This window comes from Rana temporaria, chromosome 4 (assembly GCF_905171775.1).
Source record: "Rana temporaria chromosome 4, aRanTem1.1, whole genome shotgun sequence".
NCBI classification, from domain to species: Eukaryota; Metazoa; Chordata; class Amphibia; order Anura; family Ranidae; genus Rana; species Rana temporaria.
This window is the reverse complement of record NC_053492.1, coordinates 23,197,591-23,217,565: the sequence shown is the minus strand read 5'-3', so window position 1 is coordinate 23,217,565 and position 19,975 is coordinate 23,197,591. Positions and strand designations below refer to the sequence as shown.

General features: G+C 43.1%; 1 protein-coding gene across 2 annotated transcripts in view; it reads right to left on the bottom strand.

Annotated features, from left to right (window-relative positions):
* Nucleotides 1-6,741: 6,741 nt before the first annotated feature.
* Nucleotides 6,742-19,975, bottom strand: part of ZNF395 (zinc finger protein 395) — a 42,759-nt gene continuing 29,525 nt past the window's right edge. For both annotated transcript variants that reach the window (XM_040348122.1, XM_040348123.1), the window contains 7 exons: nt 18,767-18,873; nt 15,930-16,165; nt 13,246-13,346; nt 12,193-12,451; nt 10,376-10,468; nt 7,908-8,011; nt 6,742-7,547 (listed from right to left, as the gene is read on the bottom strand). In XM_040348122.1, the coding sequence (XP_040204056.1) occupies nt 7,436-7,547; nt 7,908-8,011; nt 10,376-10,468; nt 12,193-12,451; nt 13,246-13,346; nt 15,930-16,165; nt 18,767-18,873 (1,012 nt within the window). In that variant the 3' untranslated portion in view covers nt 6,742-7,435. The remainder of the gene's footprint in view (nt 7,548-7,907; nt 8,012-10,375; nt 10,469-12,192; nt 12,452-13,245; nt 13,347-15,929; nt 16,166-18,766; nt 18,874-19,975) is intronic.

The following is a 19,975-nucleotide window of genomic DNA, read 5'->3' as shown; positions in this document are numbered from 1 at the left end:
CATTACAAAGCCAAAACAATGGTTTCACCCCAACCCCTTTACAAAATAGAGAATTGTGCAGCTCAGATACTAGAGCATGACATATTTGTTGGGGCATTATCATAGGTGAGAAAACAAATGGCAGTGGCGATATCTTGCCACTAGAATCTTCAGGAAAAAGAAGACCTGTGATTCAGCACATTTTGGTTCTGGATTATTCCCCTTAATTGTCCTGTGATAGTAAGGTGCTGGGAGTCTTGGGAATAAATTTACCCTTGGCCGAAGTGGTTTCTTCACAATATACCCGATGTCCTTATTAGGCCATAAAGTCAAATATGTAATAAGAAAAAAATATATAATATAAATTTAAAAAGCTTAAAGTCACAATCTATGCAGATCAGCAACAACATTATAAAAAGGACACAAAACTGCTACATTTACTTAAAAACAAAAACACATAGGGTAATTTTTTCCAGTATAAACCAGAGACGGCACCATGCACAAAGCAGCACGAAAAAGGGGCCCATAGCCAAATCACAGATATTTTATATCAACGCCAGAGCCAATTTCTTAAACCGCCTGGACTATGTACGCTCAAAAGCCCAGCTACAAAAGAAAAAATACATTCACATTCATCAAAATAAAAAAAAGACAACACAATAGACACTGCATCAGCATCTGATGTGTGGCTAGGTGCATTTTACTTAAAGTGCACCTGTCATCCAAACATAGTATTCATTTTTAAGGCTCAAAGGAACTAGCGGCATGACTGTAGTGTGGGACAAAAGCTTCTCAACAAAAACAAATGGCTGGTTCTTAGGGCTTCATTGGGACGTCTTTGCCGACTTCTGTGAAGTCAAAAGGTCTGCACCCCACCCATCTAAAGCTCAGGTTTCAGCTGCAGCCATAAAATGCAATGTAGAAGCATTAATTCTGGAACTTCATGGTGTCAGTCTGCCAAGAACAATGGAAAACATTGGACTAATTTATAGATCTAAAAAGGAAGACTTTCTTCTTCAAAGCCCGAAAACTGCCCTAGTCTTGGAAGCTTGCACACCCAACTAGGGATAAAGTGGTTAAAATAGAGGCCTGCACCAAAACAAACAATTAACACAATTACTCCAGGGAAACCTTTGAAATAACTTGGGTCTTGAGGAAACCCCTGAGAAAAATTAGATCTTATGCTTGTGATTTTTTTTGCAAGATCAGCAAGTTATAGATATAGTGGAGAAATGCTTTCTTAAGCCTTATACACACACACGTTTAGACTTCCAATGGACATTTTCATGGATTTTGCTCCGAATGGGTGTTGGCTGTGAACTTGGTATGCATACACACGCCTTTTTCAGCCAACAAACACGAACGTAGTGACGTACTACGTGTTTTTTTTTTTGCTCTTTACCGCCACCCTTTGGTGGAGGAAAGTTTGTCTGTTCTCACAGCGAACATTTGTCCAATGAAAAAGCGGAAAAGTTTGTCCGATAGAGCGTACACACGGTCAGATTGTCTGCAAAAACAGGTCCCTCGGACAATTGTCAGAAAGTACGATCGTGTGTACGGGCCTTTAGATTGATGTTCAGATGAAGGTACACCAATCTTGGCAGCCAGGAGGTGCAGGCGTACACCGACCTTGGTGGCCAGCGGAGCATGCATCCACCGACGCTGGTCAATGGGAGAAGGGAACTCTTATGGGTCCATTCGTACCAGATGATTTAGCACATCTTTCTATAGCAACCTAAAAAAAACTAAGGTATTCGAATGGGAGAAGTTCACACTGATGCCCTGCACTGATATGATCCACTGGTGCCATGGCACTGGCTCAGGCAGGGGACAATGGCCCCAGATATATGCAGGCTCCATCAGATGGTAGGGAATCCATCACTTCTCAAAGAACGAATAGCAACTTCTGAAGAAACTATAGGGTTTCACGGAACCCCGGTGGAGAATGGCTCCTAGTCCAGCTATAAGGTCCTATTTTGAAGGGGCAAGAATATCTCAGTACAAAGGGCACTCAAGTATTAATTAGCCAATACAATTAAGCAATACATGATCAGATCATGTTGCTCTTCAATGACAACACCAACTCAAATATTCCACCTAAAAGCCAGGGAACAAGATTTTTAAGAAAACGCCTCAATATTTTTAATTGTATATCCTTTATTCCACCTGGAATCCTCTATTCATCTGGCAACCCCCTTCATACTTAGCAGGAGCTGCTACTAGAGTGCAACCTGCTGCTGAAATCTGGTACTGCACTCCGACCACAAAAATACAAGGTTTTAAAGGTTTTGAAGAGAACCAGTAATGGCTGGCTTAAGCAACCTCTAAATATTCTAAAGTAGTATTAAACCCACCAAATTTTTTGGTTTACTATATTCAAATCCACCAAGGAAACCTTCCCCAATATTTTTGTTTAAGCATATTTTGTACTACTAGAAATTGCTCACCCTGCATTGCTCAGTGGCACTTCCCTGAAATTCCAGTTGGGTAGTGAGCACAGGCATCTGATAGAAAGGTCACAAGACTGCCTTTCATCAGGACCACATGTCCCGTGGACCCCAGGTCCATCTAAACAGAACACAGATGATTAGAGCAGCCATTCTCAACTGAAATCCTAGGGTTCCCTCCAGAGGCTGTTAGAGGTTGATTGAGAGCCATCGTAGAGACGCCATTCTCAACCAAGGTACAGTGGAAGCTTAGGATTCCACCAGAGGTCGCTAGGGGGTCATTGAGCTCCATAATAGACAATAGAGCAGCCATTCTCAACCAAGGTACAGTGGAAGCTTAGGGTTCCACCAGAGGTCGCTAGGGGTTCATTGAGCTCCATTATAGAGATGATAGAGCAGCCATTCTCAACCAAAGTTCAGTGGAACCCTGGCTGTATGACCTCTCATTTGATGGTTTCAGAGCCAACGCCATCTGGCAGACAGTGGCATGACACCAATGACCTTTTTGGATGTCTGTAGGGAGACATTTTGACCAACACTTACCAACCACTGCCCTAATTGAATTGGTTTTAGCAGTGGTTCCACAACATCCTAAATTTATTCCAAGGTTTTCTCTGGGAGTAAATTTTTTTTAGCTGCAAGCCCACTGTCAATTAAATGCCTTTAAAGAGGACTGGGGGTGGGCATCTTGATGTCATGGGCTTTGGGTTTGCGTTAGTGCATACAGAATTGGAAAGGCATTGTAGTCCCAAAAATTGGAAACGAGAAGAGGATTTTCAGATACACAATGTCAACCTTCAGAATGGAAAGCACTAAGCACACATAGTAAGTGCCAAGATCTGCCAAACTATTTTTTTTTTAATTGTAACAAAAACTGTACACTATGACCTTTGAAATTCATAGATTTGCCCCTTGATTACGCTTGACTGGGTCTGAATCTAAATCAGACAAAAAGGGAGAGGTCACCAGACATCTGACTGCTTCAGCCCCCCCCCCCCCCCCCCCCCCCCAAGGTTCATACCTATGCCTTTGCTGAAATGGCAGAAAAGTTACCAGGGCTGACAATCATGCAAACTTATTCTATTACATAGATTATATAAAACCTTCAAAGTCCTCACCATCGAGACAAAACTGAGCCTTTCATGTATATTTGTGGCTGGATTGCATCTGCCTTCTTCCTTGCCCGAGGATCATAAAAGCAGCCGAAATATGCAAAACGCTAGGGAAAAAAAACAAAATAACGCCCATTTGCCCTGCTACAAAGTCAAAAACAAGCCCACGTCCGGATGAGGAACATGTAGCACCTCAAATGGTAACATATCCTGGACCCTGCTGAACCTAGTACAGATTCCTTCTACATAGTGATGGGCCCACGACATGGCAGTGGACTCAAAATTAGCTGGTAGAGTAGAACAGTAATGCCACCCTTTATAAATGCTGTAAAACAGAGCACCATTTAGTAGAAGTTTCCCAAATGAAAATGGTCCTTTCTTTGCAGAGTCTGGCTTTGTAACCATGAGACATATTTAGGCCTTTGAGGGACCTTGGGTCATCAAGACTACCAACTAGCATTTTTAACAAGAGTTCAATAACCTATTTCTCAGGGTGCAGGTTTCCAAAAAAAAAAAAAAAAAAGTAATCTGCCCACTAGGAGATCCACCCCCCAGTTCCGCACTATCTACCCACTTGTGAAAGCCCAGTGTGTGGGTTGGGAAATTGTCCATTCAGGGCCTAATCGGTCACATAAGGAATGGAACATACTCCCCCATACCCTGGAAGCCCTGCTGTTAGAGGAATGGTGTGAGGGTTCCAGTGGAACTGGCTAGAAAGTGCGGAACAGGGGACAATGCCACCCTTTGTGGCTGCTGTGTAACAGAGCACCAGTTATAGAAGATTCCTAAATGAGAATGGCCCATTTGCTGTAGACTAAGCCCAAAGTACCACCTGTCCTTTCTGGCTTCGGAACTATGAGACCTTTCCATGCCAAGGATTCCGGCAGAACAAAATCTGCTGGGGCTGTGACAAATCATACTTGTGAGACAAGGTGGTAGGGTGCTGGACTGACATTGGCATCTCATTTGTGTGTTGAATCATAAAAAACAGCTCTCTAGAAGATCATGGTCATGATTAGGCCCATGGGAATCTTTTGGTGAACAGAGAAGAGAGCGCCAAGAGGATAATATAGTCCCCATATTTATTGTTCTATATGAAGGACCCCATCCACAGATTATGTGTTTTCAGAAAGTTCATTTGAAAATTCAACATGTTTTTGAGTTCAAGAAAATTTTGCCTGTTGGTCCGATCCATCTTTAAATAAATTATCCCTTTAGAACAATTCTCCATAAAATCATATCTATCTATAAGTGCTTGTGAGCTCCATCCCTTAAGAAGCCCAATTTGTGGGTGTCCCTATTGCAGAGCTTAAGTTAAGCTCAGTTTTTAGCGCCCAATGTGGTCAGTTTTGATGTGTTCCAGATAGTCACACATTAGTAGTGACGGTGCTGGTCTAAGGCATGCATCTGAGCAACATGGTCAAACCGCTGTGGAGGGAGGGGGGGCGCACAGTTACCATGCTAGCTCAACATCTACAACACAGATCAAAACAGGACTAAGTGCTATACGCAATCCATCCTTTGATGGACTGAAGAGGACTATGGTAAGACTTCTTCTTTAAGACAATTCTTATTTAAAGAAAACCTGGGTGTGAGGTTCAGCTCTTGAAACTCCGAAACATGTTGGAATTTTGAATTAGTGCAATCAAAATGAAAGGAGGTTTCCCGGTTGTCGCACCCTTCACCCAGCAATGTTGCAGGCAAATAAAAGCAGGCACAGTTCAATCCATCGAAGCCTCGCCCCAAAGCTGGAGCATTAATTTTAAATTAATGTAGTAATCTCTAGGCACTCTCTTCTCAGCTAACTGGAAGGTTAAACCCAATGGGCTTCTTAAGGCCCTTCATACACAAAACATTTTCAATTTGCTACAGATGCCCAGAGTCACATGATTGCCAATGAAGCATGGAGCATGTATGTGATCTCCCTCCTCTGAAAAGACAAATAGGGTAGCAATATATAGCCGACTAAGGTTTTTAGGACCCCCTTGGTATATAATTATACAGATTAGTTGTATGGACTTTACTCTGGACCTGATCTGCACTGAAAGAAAGGCAGATCCTGCACTGCCCACCTCTGTTAAAATGCTAGTTGCCTGGCTGTCTATCCCTTTGCTACGAGTCACTATCAGGAAGGTAAACTCCTGAACAGTCTTGCCTATTCAGTGACAGAAGGGTGAGGGCAATGAGGGCCTTGGGTCATTGAGGGGGCAATGAGGGTCATTGAGGGGGCAATGAGGGTCATGGGTCACTGAGGGGGCAATGAGGGTCATGGGTCACTGAGGGGGCAATGAGGGTCATGGGTCACTGAGGGGGCAATGAGGGTCATGGGTCACTGAGGGGGCAATGAGGGTCATGGGTCACTGAGGGGGCAATGAGGGTCATGGGTCACTGAGGGGGCAATGAGGGTCATGGGTCATTGAGGGGGCAATGAGGGTCATTGAGGGGGCAATGAGGGTCATTGAGGGGGCAATGAGGGTCATTGAGGGGGCAATAAGGGTCATTGAGGGGGCAATAAGGGTCATTGAGGGGGCAATAAGGGTCATTGAGGGGGCAATAAGGGTCATGGGTCCTAGTTGCCTGGCTGTCTATCCCTTTTCTACCTTTAGAGCCACTATCAGAAAGGTCATAGTAAAAGGAAAACTCCTGAACAGTCTTGCCTATTCAGTGACAGAAGGGTGAGAGCAATGAGGGCCATGGGTCATTGAGGGCAATAAGGGCCATGGGTCATTGAGGGCCATGGGTCATTGAGGGCAATAAGGGCCATGGGTCAATATGACAACCAAACAACTAGCATGTTCAAAAAGAGTTCAACAACCATCTATGTTTTTCTCAGAGTACATGTTTATGTTAAAAAGAAGTGATCACCTACTAACTCAGGGATCCACACCATCTACCCACTTACAGATGCCCAGTGTTTGGGCCTGGCAATTGGCCATCGGTCACATAGGGAAGGGAACATATTCCCACATACCTGGAAGCCCTGCTTTGTTAGAGGAATGGTGTGAGGGTTCCAGTGGAGCTGTAAATGGCTAGAAAGTGTGGACCAATGGGGGATAATCAATGAAATTACTTGTCCGGTAACCTCCTTCTCCCAGCTGTTATGAGCAACGATGCCAACGGCGCTTCCCCGGTAGCCAGTAGAGAGAGACTACAAATCTGTACATGAACCACCTTCATGAAAACAGACAACTGTAAATAAGCCATTTCAAAAATAAGATCAGCTTTTTAATAAGTCACAGAAATGTCATTTCATAAAATCTCATGACCGCGCCCACTTCTTTTTTTCTCCGAGACAGCACCACAAATATAATATTTGTATCCAAAATTAAAACCCCCCCCAGCACCCAGTATGTAAAATTACAATATGACTGGTGTACAGTTTGCAACCCAAAAAGCCAAACCTGGCACACTTTTCTGAATCAGGAAAAACAAACAAAAAAAAAGTAAAGAACAAAAAAAAAAAAAAATAAGCTCAAAAATCTCAAATACTGTAGCATGTTCAGGACATTTTACAAGCAGATTGGGTGAGCAGACACTATATTACAAACGGACGGGTATCTTGATATTTCTTTATGAAAAACTGTAGTGACAGACGGGATCGTTAAAAGAAGTTCATACATTTTGGTCCCTGCACGTCCATTAAGCAAAAAATAAAAAAATAAAAAAAAAAAGGAGAAGGAGACCCCTACAGTCTATTTTAAAAACAAAATGGAGAGCTTTAAAAAAAAAAAATCTGGCAAAAACATACAATGTTGTACAGGTTTTTTTTGGAATTTACAAGTCAAAACAGTCTTTAGTCACCACCCTTCTCTTAGAGTTTGCTCCATGTGGACTCTATGAGCCCTTTAGATACTGAAGCCTTTCCACCTCTAAGCAGATGTGCGTATGTGCGGCCTGTCAGTCCAGGAACCTCTGACAGGCCTTTTTCCACCGGCAGGCGGTGCACCACTGGTCCCGGTGTTCGATCCCGTAAACCTTACGGCACTTCTTTGCTTCACCGCGAACTTTCCTTTAAAAGAAAATAAAAATGTATTTATAATTATATAATATTAATATATATAATATTTTCTACTAAAGAAAAAGAGTCAGCCAGGGACTCTGATGCTAGGTTAGTGATTAGGTAGGCTCAAAACAGAATATCTAGATCTGAATTCACATATTCAACATCACAAGGCATCAAGAGTAACTTGGGTCAACTTGGCTTATTTCTAAAGACTATGGAGCCACAGGAGCATCTGGAGCGCCCTTGGCGGCTACAGGAGCTCGTTCATATGCATATAGATTCTAATAACCATTTCCACAGAAAGGCTCTCCAAGCACTTCCAAAGTTATAGTGGTGGTACATACTAAAGAAGTCTAAAGCTCTCACCTGCTCCCATTGGTGGCCCGAGGGGGCGAAGCCACAATCAGATGCGACTTTATGGATTGTGTCTGCTGCTGTTGCTCACTAAAACTCAATGACCGGCTTCGGATCTGAGGATGAAAGCAGAAACAAAATGAACTCATGAGACTACAAACTTGATCAAACAGTTTATGGGGGCTTTTCTTCTGGGAACAGTAGATGGATAACAACAACAACAACTTCTTAGAAGGAACACCAAAAACTAAACAGATGTGCTCATAAATTGACATACACCCTGGCACCTAGTGAAGCCTAGAAACCATCTAGAATAAAATTGGTTGGAGTACTGAGACCAAAACCCAACATAGTACCAACACTGTTTGCAGAGGAGTCAACAAGGCCTATGAAGAACACCATCCTTACTGTGAAGCAGGGAGGTGGTATAGAACATTTTGCCTGGAAGTTGCACATGGGCTGCCATTGGACTTTCCAGTGACTGTAGCAGAAAAAAAAAAAGAAGATTCTGAGGCCAATCACCTGACCTCAACACTATAGCATGAAAAGCACATTTAGGCTCTACACAAAGAATTTACAGGACCTGTAGGTCTCTTGGCAAGAAGGTTCTGAAGAGGCCATTACAATCACCTGACCTCAACATCACTGAGCCAACTTGGTTGTCAAGCACGGCCACCACATTTGGGCTCTCTGTAAAGAATTTAAAGGGCCAAAAGGTCTCTTGGCAAGAAGAGCCTGAAGAGGCCATCACATCCCATGACTTCAACATCATTGAGCTACCATGGTTGTCTAGCATGAACCCAGATTAGGCTCTCCACAAAGAATTTACAGGACCTGATGGTCTTGTGGCAAGAAGAATAGGCAGCTTAACCAAATTAGGAGATAAAGGGTCTCATACACAACCACTGATGCCAAAGAGGGCAATATACAATATTATGAAAAGGGTATTGTAACAAAACGTCCCACACTCCACTTGAGTGCTTTCATCATATACCACTTCCTCCCAGTCTGAATATAGATATCAGATATTCCAACCGCTATCAACTACAAACAAGATGATACTCGTTTGATTGCTTAAAATGGACTGTTTATTAGAGCCAGAATACAAGTCATATATACAGTTGAGGAGGAGGAGGTTCCTACCTCCTGCTCATATTACTCTAACAATACACCTGTAACCAGAAACATAAATAACATGAGCCAGTTAACTAATCCCTTAAAGCAGCCGATGTGACTACCCAACTACAACACACATTATCATACATATCAACACAGAACTCCTTCATACAATTGCAGGGTTAATTAGCACAACCAACAATGGGCGAAAAGACTCTTAGAAGTTATACTAGACTCATTTACATTATAACAGACAGGTGGCTGGAGTTGACATCAGCATCTTCTAACAGTATGTGGCCCAACATTATGAATCAGTCACTATTTCTAACATGGCATATACAGGGTTCCCAGAGTCTGTCTTGGAGGGACATGGACCTGAATCCAAAGTAACACCACCTCAAGGGTCCCCAGGCATACAGCTCACAAAGAGCACCGTTCCCCAAATGCCAGGGCCCATAATTAGTAGGCAAGAAGCTAGCATCCGGTCCTCTCCAAAAGTCTCTGTCCCGGCTAGGTCTGTCTCAGGTATACAAATTTTGAAAAGGAACCATTACCACATTTTGGACAACATTGCTGATATTTAACCTCCATACCCCACAGGTGGCCCTCTTTGTCCATGTTACCAGAACCTCTCTCCAAAATTAAGGTAAGCATTCTCCACCATTGCCTTCAGCTGTGGAGTGGATCTCTCTAGTTACTGGAAATCACCTCAACTACCAGGATGGGCACAAATTGTGAAGGAGATCTTTGTGAGGGTGACCCTGATGGCATCTGGCCTTTGGAGACCTGGTGCTGCTGGCTGGCCCCACAGTGCCTACATTCAAACATTTAGCCCTACACTCCCTCGACATCCTCACACTTTGGGATGGTTTTAAACTTGCACTCCTCCAGGCTCTTGAGTCGTGGTGCTGCTGGTTGGCCCCATCGAAAGTGGCCTACATCTTAACCAACAATAACCCCTTAAACTTTGAGGGGTTTCAAACTTGTGCTCCCACAAGTATTAGGCTTGCCTATCCTAATCTTCTCTGCTTCCTAAATCCTACCGAATACAAAATATGCAACACAAATTATGTGTTAAGGGAATGGCTACTGCAATTTTACCCTAATCACCCCTTACCCCACGTTCTTTAGGTTTCATTACTATTCTATAGCGAATGTTCCGTACATTTTTCCGGTTTTACCATAATCTTCAGCGCACAGAGACCAAGTGATAGTATCAAATACAGTATATAATAGACTGTTGTTTAATAAAATGTCATTAGCATATTGATATGAAGGAACCAGGGAAGGCAAAATATAAGCAGATTTAAACTTTGGCTTTAAGAAATATGTGATTTTATTCAGGCATGTGTTTTTTTACTCACTGGAGACAGGGTGGGGAGAGCGGAGGGAGCGGCTGCCCAGCTTATACTGGTGAAGATATGAGGGGAGACCGGGATCTGGATGGAAGGCAGAGCCTAAAGGGAGATTAAACACAACAGTTACATGCAAAGTATTACACTACCCCAGTCAGACGCCTAGTTTATATGTCAGTTTTTTGCCTATACAGCAACCTCGGATTGCGAGTAATGCGCATAACGAGCGTTTCACAATACGAGCCATTTCAAAAAAAATCCTGACTCGGTTTGCGAGTGTTGTCTCACAAAACAAGCAGGATTCAAGCCTCTGCGGCGTGCAGTACCACATTTGGCCAAAGGTGCGGGGGCGCCAGTGACACGCGGAGCCGTTCGGATGCACTTGCCCCACCTCTGGCCACATACAATAGAAGTCAATGTGGAACAAAGTATCTTCATTTCCATTGACTTCTATGGGGAAACTCGCTTTGATATGCGAATGCTGTGGATTAGAAGCATTCTCCTGGAACGTATTATGCTCGTAATCCAAGGTTCCACTATATACATACACACTATATATATATATATATATATATATATATATATATATATATATATATATATATATATATATATATATACATATACATATATATATATACATACACACACACACACACACACACACACACACACACAATACATATGCAAACCTAGCAATAAAGACAAAAAAAATACACAAAAAATTATGAATCTGGCACGAAAATTTGCAAAATGGTTTAAGATTTTTTGTTTTTTATATATGAATGGTTAGAAAAATAGAAATGAAAAAAAAAAAAAAATCATCAGAAAAAGAATAGTGAATGTAAATGTATTTTATTGTATTAGAACTGTATTGTCTCCCTTTTATATTGTAAAGTGCTGCGTAAACTGTTGGCGCTATATAGATCCTGTATAATAATAATAATGGGCTTATTAGGTTAAAGGGTTACTATAGGAAAAAAATGTTTTTCTTTAAAATAACAAACATGTCATACTTGCCTCCACTGTGTAGTTCGTTTTGCACACAGTGGCCCCGATCCACGTCTTCTGGGGTCCCTCAGCGGCTGTCTCTGGACCTCCCCGCAAGAACTCACCACAGTCATGCGAGAGAACTTGCATGGTGTTGAGTCCTTGCGGCGCGCTCCTGTGATACAGCGAGCGGCCATAGCCGCTCGCTGTATCACTCGGCCACCGCCCTTCGGCGCGTTGCGTCACTGGATGTGATTGACAGCAGCGCCATCCAATGGCTGCGCTGCTCTCAATCCATCCGCTCTAGACAATCAGCGGCCAGGCTGAGCGGCGAAGAGGATCTCGGGACCGAGCGCGGGACTTTCGAGGGGTCAGGTAAGTAAAACGGGGGCTGGGGGGGGCCGGCATCAGATGTTTTTTCACCTTAATGCATAGATTGTTAAAAAAAAAAAAATTTCACCTTCATGCAAAGGGGTCAATACGAATAAAAACCTAAAAATTATCGTCAGGTTGCTTTGACTGACTTTTGCAGATGGCAGCTCATCTCTAATTTGTGTGATGAACGAGACAACCTCAAAAAAATTAAATAAAACAACCTTTATTAGCACTTGAAGGGCTGGGTTCACCCCTTTGCAGTTTAGCTTATTTTTTTTTATGCATTTCACATGCCTGTTAAAACTCTGATGAAAGCGCATTGAAAATACAGCAAGCAGGATTTTATTTTTATTTTTATTTTTTAAATCGCACTTAAAATGCGCTGAAGTGAATAAAGCTCTAGAAAGCGAGGCAGCAAGCCCAACAGAACACACAGCAATTCAAGTAAAAGATGGGATTACCTGATAGGCATGATCGGCCTGGATGTGCCAGAAGGAGCCCGGGGCCGATTGACTGAGCGCAGTTGGAAGAGGAGACTCCAAACCGGGCACCTCCAGAGCCAGAGTGTCAGGTTTGGGTGTCACCGGCTGGATGAGGAGCGGAGTGGTGGCCGTGCTCGGGCTCTTGGGTGTGCTCTCTGCTTCCGCTTCCTCTTTCAGCTGGACCTCGGTGTAGTAAAAATCCTCCTCTCTCTTACGCTGGTCGGAATCTGCTCCATCGCTGTAAAAAGGGGAACAGATTTTTAAATGATTTTTTTATTATTATTGAGTGTAGTGATCTCTGTAAGGAAATGAACACCTTTGAAGTGTTACACCAAGCCATTACCTAAAATGCATGTAAGAAAAATAAATATAAAAAAAAATATATATATATATATATATATATATATATATATATATATATATATATATATATATATATATATATAAATAAAATATAATAAATATAAAAATATATATATTAAATAAACATAACAATTATATATATATAATTTGTTTTATGTTTATTTAATATATATATATATATATATATATATTTTTATGTTTATTTAATATATATATATATATATATATATATATATATATATATAAATAAATAAATATAAATAAATATAGAAAAATAAAATTATATATATATATATATATATATATATATGTATATATATATATATATATATATATATATATATATATATATATATATATATATATATATAGATAGAGAGAGAAAAAAAAAAATATATATATATATATATATATATATATATATATATATATATATATAGATAGAGAGAGAAAAAAAAAAAATATATATATATATATATATATATATATATATATATATATATATATATATATATATATATATATATATATATATATATATATATATATATTAATAATAATAATAATAATAAAATGCATTTATAAGTGATGCCATGACCCCAGTGCTACAAGGCCACAGCTGCCTTCCCAAAATATTTTAGACAGCCAATTAGGAGCAAGAAGCCTTACCCGAGGTGCTGGGTTTTCACGTGGCGCTTAATGCCAACGATGGAGCGCAGAAGCTTTCCGCAGTTTGGCCACAGACACTTGTACATGATCTTCACAGAGTTCTGCAACACAAAGAGAGACACGATTGGCGAGTCAGCAAGGCCTATAGGATATGGGGCAGCTGAAGTTTCTTGGAAATCTTTTTTTTATTTTTATTACGAGCCCGTTTATTTCACGTAGAACGTTGTCATTAGTTAAGATAACAAAGTACTACATACATTGTTTAAGAATAACAAAGCTTTTATAGGACATTGTCTAGCAGAACTTTTTATTTTTATTTATTTTTTATGCAACCCAGGCATAAAAAAAAAAAAAAAAAAAAAAAAAAAAAAATTGTAGTTGCCGTAAATAAAAAATGAATAAATGTTATGCTACAATTTGCTAGTTAAAATGTAGAGCTTTGGCACAATGCATTACAAAGTACAAATTTTTTTTTTTTTTTGTGTGCATTAAAAAAAGAAAATAAAAAAAATGTAAAATTTAAATGGATAGAAAAACTAGAAGTAAAAATAAAAAAAATAAAAATAAAAGCTTTTTTATTTTTTAAACTCGTCAGGTTGCTTTGACTGATATCACTTGCAGATGGAAGCTTTGTTACTTTGTAACATTGTATTGTATTTAACTTTTGTATCCGTCTCCCGTCTGATCAAGGTTTAGAAAACAATGCTACTTTGTATCTCTCTCATCTGATCAATGTTTATAAACAATGTGACAGACGGTCCCGTTTATTGACAGGAGCAGCGATTAGGCCTCATTCACAGTTCGGGGGAGGGGTATTCATTCCCATGCGGTGCGGTTTAAAAAACGCACTGCACCAAATTGCAATATGCAATTTTGTGCCTGCAAATGCATTGCATTTCTGATCAACGTTTGGGGTGCTGTTAACAGTACAGTGGAACCTCGGTTTGCGAGTAACGCGGTTAACGAGCGTTTCGCAATACGAGCACGGTTTTGAGAAAGCCTAACTCGGTTTGCGAGTGTTGTCTCGCAAAACGAGCAGGATTCAGGCCAAAGCGCAGTACCGCGTTTGGTCTGAAGTGGGGGGGGGGCGCCGGAGCCAAGCCAATCGGTGCCGTTCGGAAAGACTTGGAAATACTACATTCCCGAGGTTTGCCAAGCTGTCCTCGGGCCTTTTATGGCTGTTTGAGGCTCTCCGGCGCCCCCCGCCTCTGGCCGCATGCCATTGAAGTCAATGCTGAACAAATTATTTTCGTTTCCATTGATTTCTATGGGGAAACTAGCTTTGATATGTGAGTGCTTTGGATTACAAGCATTCTCCTGGAACGGATTATGCTCGCAATCCGAGGTTCCACTGTACATTAGTACCCGCATGCGGATCGCAAGGGACAATGGATTTGAACGCGGTGTGGGAAACGCACACAGAGCGCGCCTTTCCCGCACTGCGTTCTGGTGTGGACCAGCCCTTGAGCACTCAACATCCAAAATCCCATGGTTCTCCATTGAGCTTGAAAATGTACATGAGCTTCTTTTAAGCTTCAAGAGTTTCTCCCCCAATAAATGTCAATTGGAGTGTTTGAAAAATATTCACGGAAAACACATTGCCCATTTCCCCCCCAGTAGCAAGCTTTCCATTGGTCATCAATAATAATAATAATAATAATAATAATAATAATATTATATAAAAAAAACAAAGCTCAATAGCTAGATTAAAGTATACCGCCGCATCTTTGCGGCGGCGTATCGTATTTATGCTATGCCGCCTTAAGTTAGATAGGCAAGTACTGTATTCACAAAGTACTTGCCTCCTAACTTACGGCGGCGTAGCGTAAATGTGGCCGGCGTAAGCGCGCCCAATTCAGATGAGGATGTGGGGGTGTGTTTTATGTATATTAACTGTGATCCGACGTGATTGACGTTTTTTACGAACGGCGCATGCGCCGTCTGTGTACATATCCCAGTGTGCATTGCGGCAAAGTACGCCGCAAGGACGTATTGGTTTCGACGTGGACGTAAATTACGTCCAGCCCTATTCACGGACGACTTACGCAAACAACGTAAAATTTTCAAATTTCGACGCGGGAACGACGGCCATACTTAACATTACTAGTCCAGCTATTTGATGGAATAACTTTACGCCTGAAAATGCCTTAAGTAAACGGCGTATCTTTACTGCGACGGGCGCACGTATGTTCGTGAATAGGCGTATCTATGCATTTTCAGATTCTACGCTGAACTCAACGGAAGCGCCACCTGGTGGCCAGCCTAAATATTGCACCCTAAGATAGGATGGCGCAAGCCGTCGTATCTTAGATAGGTTTAAGTGTATATCTGTTTGAGCATACACTTAAACTTAGGACGGCGCAGATTCCGAGTTAGGTCGGCGTATCTACTGATACGCCGGCCTAACTCTTTGTGAATCTAGCTACAAGTCTAAGACGTCTCTACAGACACACAAAAGGCATGTACAAGCACAAAAATGTGCAAACTGACCAAAGACGCTAGGATCAAGCGTGATTGGAGCCCAACAGTAACTCCCACCTGTCATTTTGACAGTCGTGAATTGCCAGCAAAGTTTTTTGGGGTTTGCTAGCACACTCAGTGTCTAACTGATTAACCCAATAAAATACAAGCAATTTTTAAACATTTGTTGCTTTATTCCCTCCAATTGAGGAACCATGCCATACCTTTCTCTTGCGTGGGGCAGGCTCGTCCAGAAGGAAAGGATCGGGGTCTGTCTCAAAGCCTTCATCCACATGGGAAGCGCTGAACGCCTCGTTTGTATACTTGGGGCTGGCTTCGGTGTGAGGAGGGGAAGGCGTGGAGGCGCCACACTCTGCACTCCAGTGCCCACTGGTTGTACTGCTCCCACTGTCCGACACATCGCCGCTTTCCTTCCAGAGGTCGCAGGTCACTCGAGGGGCTTGGTAAGAAGAAAAAAAAAAAGTGTGAATATTAAACCTAGTACGGCGCCATCATGAAAGACACTGACATTCTAAAAATCTATTGTTCCCTATTGGTAGGGATCACTGGAATGAATGTGTCTGCCCTAGACAGATCTTTGTGGTATTCATTTTCACATGTCCATGGCACACCTTGGCTGCGCCCTAGACAGATCTTTGGGGTATTCATTTCCATATGCCCATGGAACGCCTTGGCCCCTGGTGCTTCTGTGAGGCTCGGGGGATGTCCCTGTGCCTTCCGGTAGAGACGGGAGCGTGAGAAAGAATGCACTCCAGCATTCTTAGAGGATTTCCAGACGTCATCACTGCAGGAAGGCACTTTGAGATCCACCATGTCTCCTTAAAGTGTTGAAGGCCAGGGCAAGTACTTTTTGGGAGGGCAACTGTTGTATACCAATGGCCATTTGCGTGGGGGGGGGGGTTTATAACCTTCCATGAGCTATGGCCACTTATAACATCTGTTTATTTTGGGCAAGGATGGCACATCCACGTTTCCCGTGACGGACCACGGTAACCACCTCAATGACGGACCAAGAATTCCCCTATTCGAAGGCTTTTGGTGGTTCCAGAACGTAGTCGCCAGCTGGAAGGAGACTGCAAATGCAAGTCTTTTCCACCCACGGGTATTAAGGATTGGTGGTGAAAACCACAAGAACCACCAGGCTCATATACATTAAAATACAAAAGGCTAGAAATACAGAACCAGGACTCAGGAGACGGCAAGGTGGCTTGGTGACGTAATTAAAGCAGTTCTCCACCCTAAAGTGGAGTCCTGCTAATCGGAACCCTCCCCCCTCCGGTGTCACATTTGACACCTTTCAGGGGGGAGGGGGGTGCAGATACCTGTCTAAAGACAGGTATTTGCACCCACTTCCGGCCACACGCTACGGGCAAAAGACGGGTTTTTCTGACTTCCCGTCTGTCGCCCGTTGTGTGCTGGGAACACTCAGCTCCCAGCACACAGCGTATGAGCCAATCGGCGGGCGCAGCGCGACTCGCGCATGCGCCGTAGGGAACCGGGCAGTGAAGCCGCAGCGCTTCACTTCCTGGTTCCCTCAGCGTGGATGGCGGGGGGAGCAGCAGAGAGACGAGCGATCGCTCGTGCTCTGCTGCGATCAGCGCTGGACTCCAGGACAGGTAAGTGTCCTATTAAAAGTCAGCAGCTGCAGTATTTGTAGCTGCTGGCTTTTAATATTTTTTCCCCATGGCACATCCGCTTTAAAAGCATTACCAGGGCCTGGGACAAGGGAATGGCAGGAGGGAAGGGTGCCCCCGGGGGCAGTGGAGGATCTCAAGTATTTTTCTAGAAGGTGTGATTTAGAATTGGAGAACCGCGCTGTAGCTGTCTTTCAGCTATAGTGAATGAATGAATGAAAAACTTATAAAGCGCGGCGCATGCGAACTGAATCGCTTCTGGGCGCTAGTTGTTCGTGTCTCATGTCATCAAAAGAGCAGAGTTTTGATTCGTCTTCTGAAAGTCAGGTGGTTTTCCTCCAACCGAATGCTGGTTGGTAAAGCGTTCCATAGTCTAGGACCCTGAAAAGCAAACCTTCTTTCTCCTTTGGACTTGTATTTGGTTTTTGGTACCCTGACCAGATTTTGGTCGGTGGATCGCAGAACGCGATTCGAATTGTGAGGTTCTATCTTGTCGCAAAGATATTGCGGAGCCTTCCCATGGATGCACTTATGTGTCAGGCAGAGTGCTTTAAATGCAATTCTGTCTTTTACTGGCAGCCAGTGAAGGGATCTCAGCGAAGGTGAGATTGATTCCCATTTTTTTTTCCCAGTCACCAGTCTGGCGGCCGTATTCTGTACGACTTGCAGACGAGAGATTTGGTACTTTGGGAGTCCGAGGTAAAGGGCATTTGCATAGTCCAGTCTGGAATTCACGATTGTTCCCACCACGACTGCTACGTCTTCTTTGGGGATAAATGGAATAAGTCTGCGTAGTAGGCGCAACAGATGGTGCGCTCCGCTGACTACTGACCCTATTTGTGCGTCCATTGTCATGAAGGTGTCGAAGATGACCCCGAGACTTTTGACTTTGGAGCTAGGGGTGATGATTTGGCCCAGAATGGGCGGGGGTGTCCAGGTTGTTGCCAGTTGACTCTTTCGGCTGGCGTGAAACATAAGGAGTTCTGTTTTTGAACTGTTGAGTTTAAGATAACTCTTAGTCATCCAGTTTTCTATCAAAGAGAGACATTTCTCTAAACTGAGATGATGATCCTTTTTGTTGCAGATGCGAAAATACAGTTGCGTATCGTCTGCATAAGAGTGATAGAGTAGTTCTTGGCTACTGATAATATCAAAGAGAGGGCGAAGATAGATGTTGAAAAGCACCGGTGACAGGGGGGATCCTTGGGGGACTCCACATGACACCGTGCGCTTTTCCGACGTGAAACAACCCAATTTAACTGTTTGTGATCGGTTTTCAAGTGTAATCAAGAAGTGGTTAACCATGGTTCCTGAGTGGCCTGGCCTGGTGGGGTCCACAAAAGAACAGGAGTACAAGCCCCCACAGAACCAGTATATAGATTCTAGTCATCTCCATGGGTACTTACTTGGAATGAGGTCACTGCAGGGGGGACTCTGGACGATTGGGCTGCAGGACAAGCTGGTGAGGACCATAGCTGCCATCATTTCATCCATCTCTACGGCATCTGATCTCCTATTAGGACGAGAAAAAACACAACTTCACATACCTGGCTGAAGAAACAGATTTCAGAAAAATTCACCATATTGGTTCTCAAAATTGTCAACTGCAAACAAAAAGTGGTCAGGAAATGGGAAATATGCCGGCAACATCAAATGGGAGGTCAATCAGCCACTGATCAAGGTACCCCAAAACAACCACTGGGTAGAACCCTGGCTGAGAATGGCTAATAGAGATTGCCATGTCTGAAACTACAGCATGGATATTGGGCTTCCCAAAAGTATGGAACTTTTATTGTAGATCTGCTGAATGCAGAGTATCTCAACTGGGGCATGGGCGTCCGCTTCGGCAGCGGCGATACACAATCACATTTAACCCTTTCTTTAAACGCTAGCGGGGGTTAAAAGCGCCCCACTAGCGGCCAAATAGCGCAGCTAAAAGGATGGTAAAGCGCCGCTTTTTGGCGGCGCTTCACCCATAACGCGGCAGTGTGAAATAGCTCTTGAGATAATTCAGCTTCACTCCATGCCCATATAAATATAGCCTAAAAAAATTTACAGACCCCCCCTTCAGAACAGATGGACCCCCCCCTTCAGCACAGACCCCCCCTTCAGCACAGACCCCCCCCCATTCTGCACAGACCCCTTCATTCAGCACAGACCCCCAATTCAGCACAAACCCCCCCTTGAGCACAGACGGACCCCCCTCCCCCATCTCAATCAGTACCTCAGATCAGCCATCAGCGCAGCACAGGCACAGCAGGTGGGGGAGGTGGCTTCACTCTGCTCGCTGTGCCTGTGATATCCGGCCTGGGATCCGGCCCCTTTCGATTTTTCCAGGGGGGGGGGGGGGGCGATTGCCCCCCCTTGCCCTATGGAGTGGATGCCCATGAACTGGGGTGCTGCGGAATTCTAGGATTCCACAAGAGGTTCCATAAAGTCCTACTGCAGGGATATGTGGCAATGGATTTGTATCTTCTCAACGGTAGCTTCAGTGTTCTCCCAGCAGCTACAGCTGATTGGGTCAAGTACACACCAAGTGGATTGATATCTGCCCAAATAGTATGCTCAATTAAAGCTCTGGTAGCTGCTGTCCGCACACTGAGCTGGCAATACGG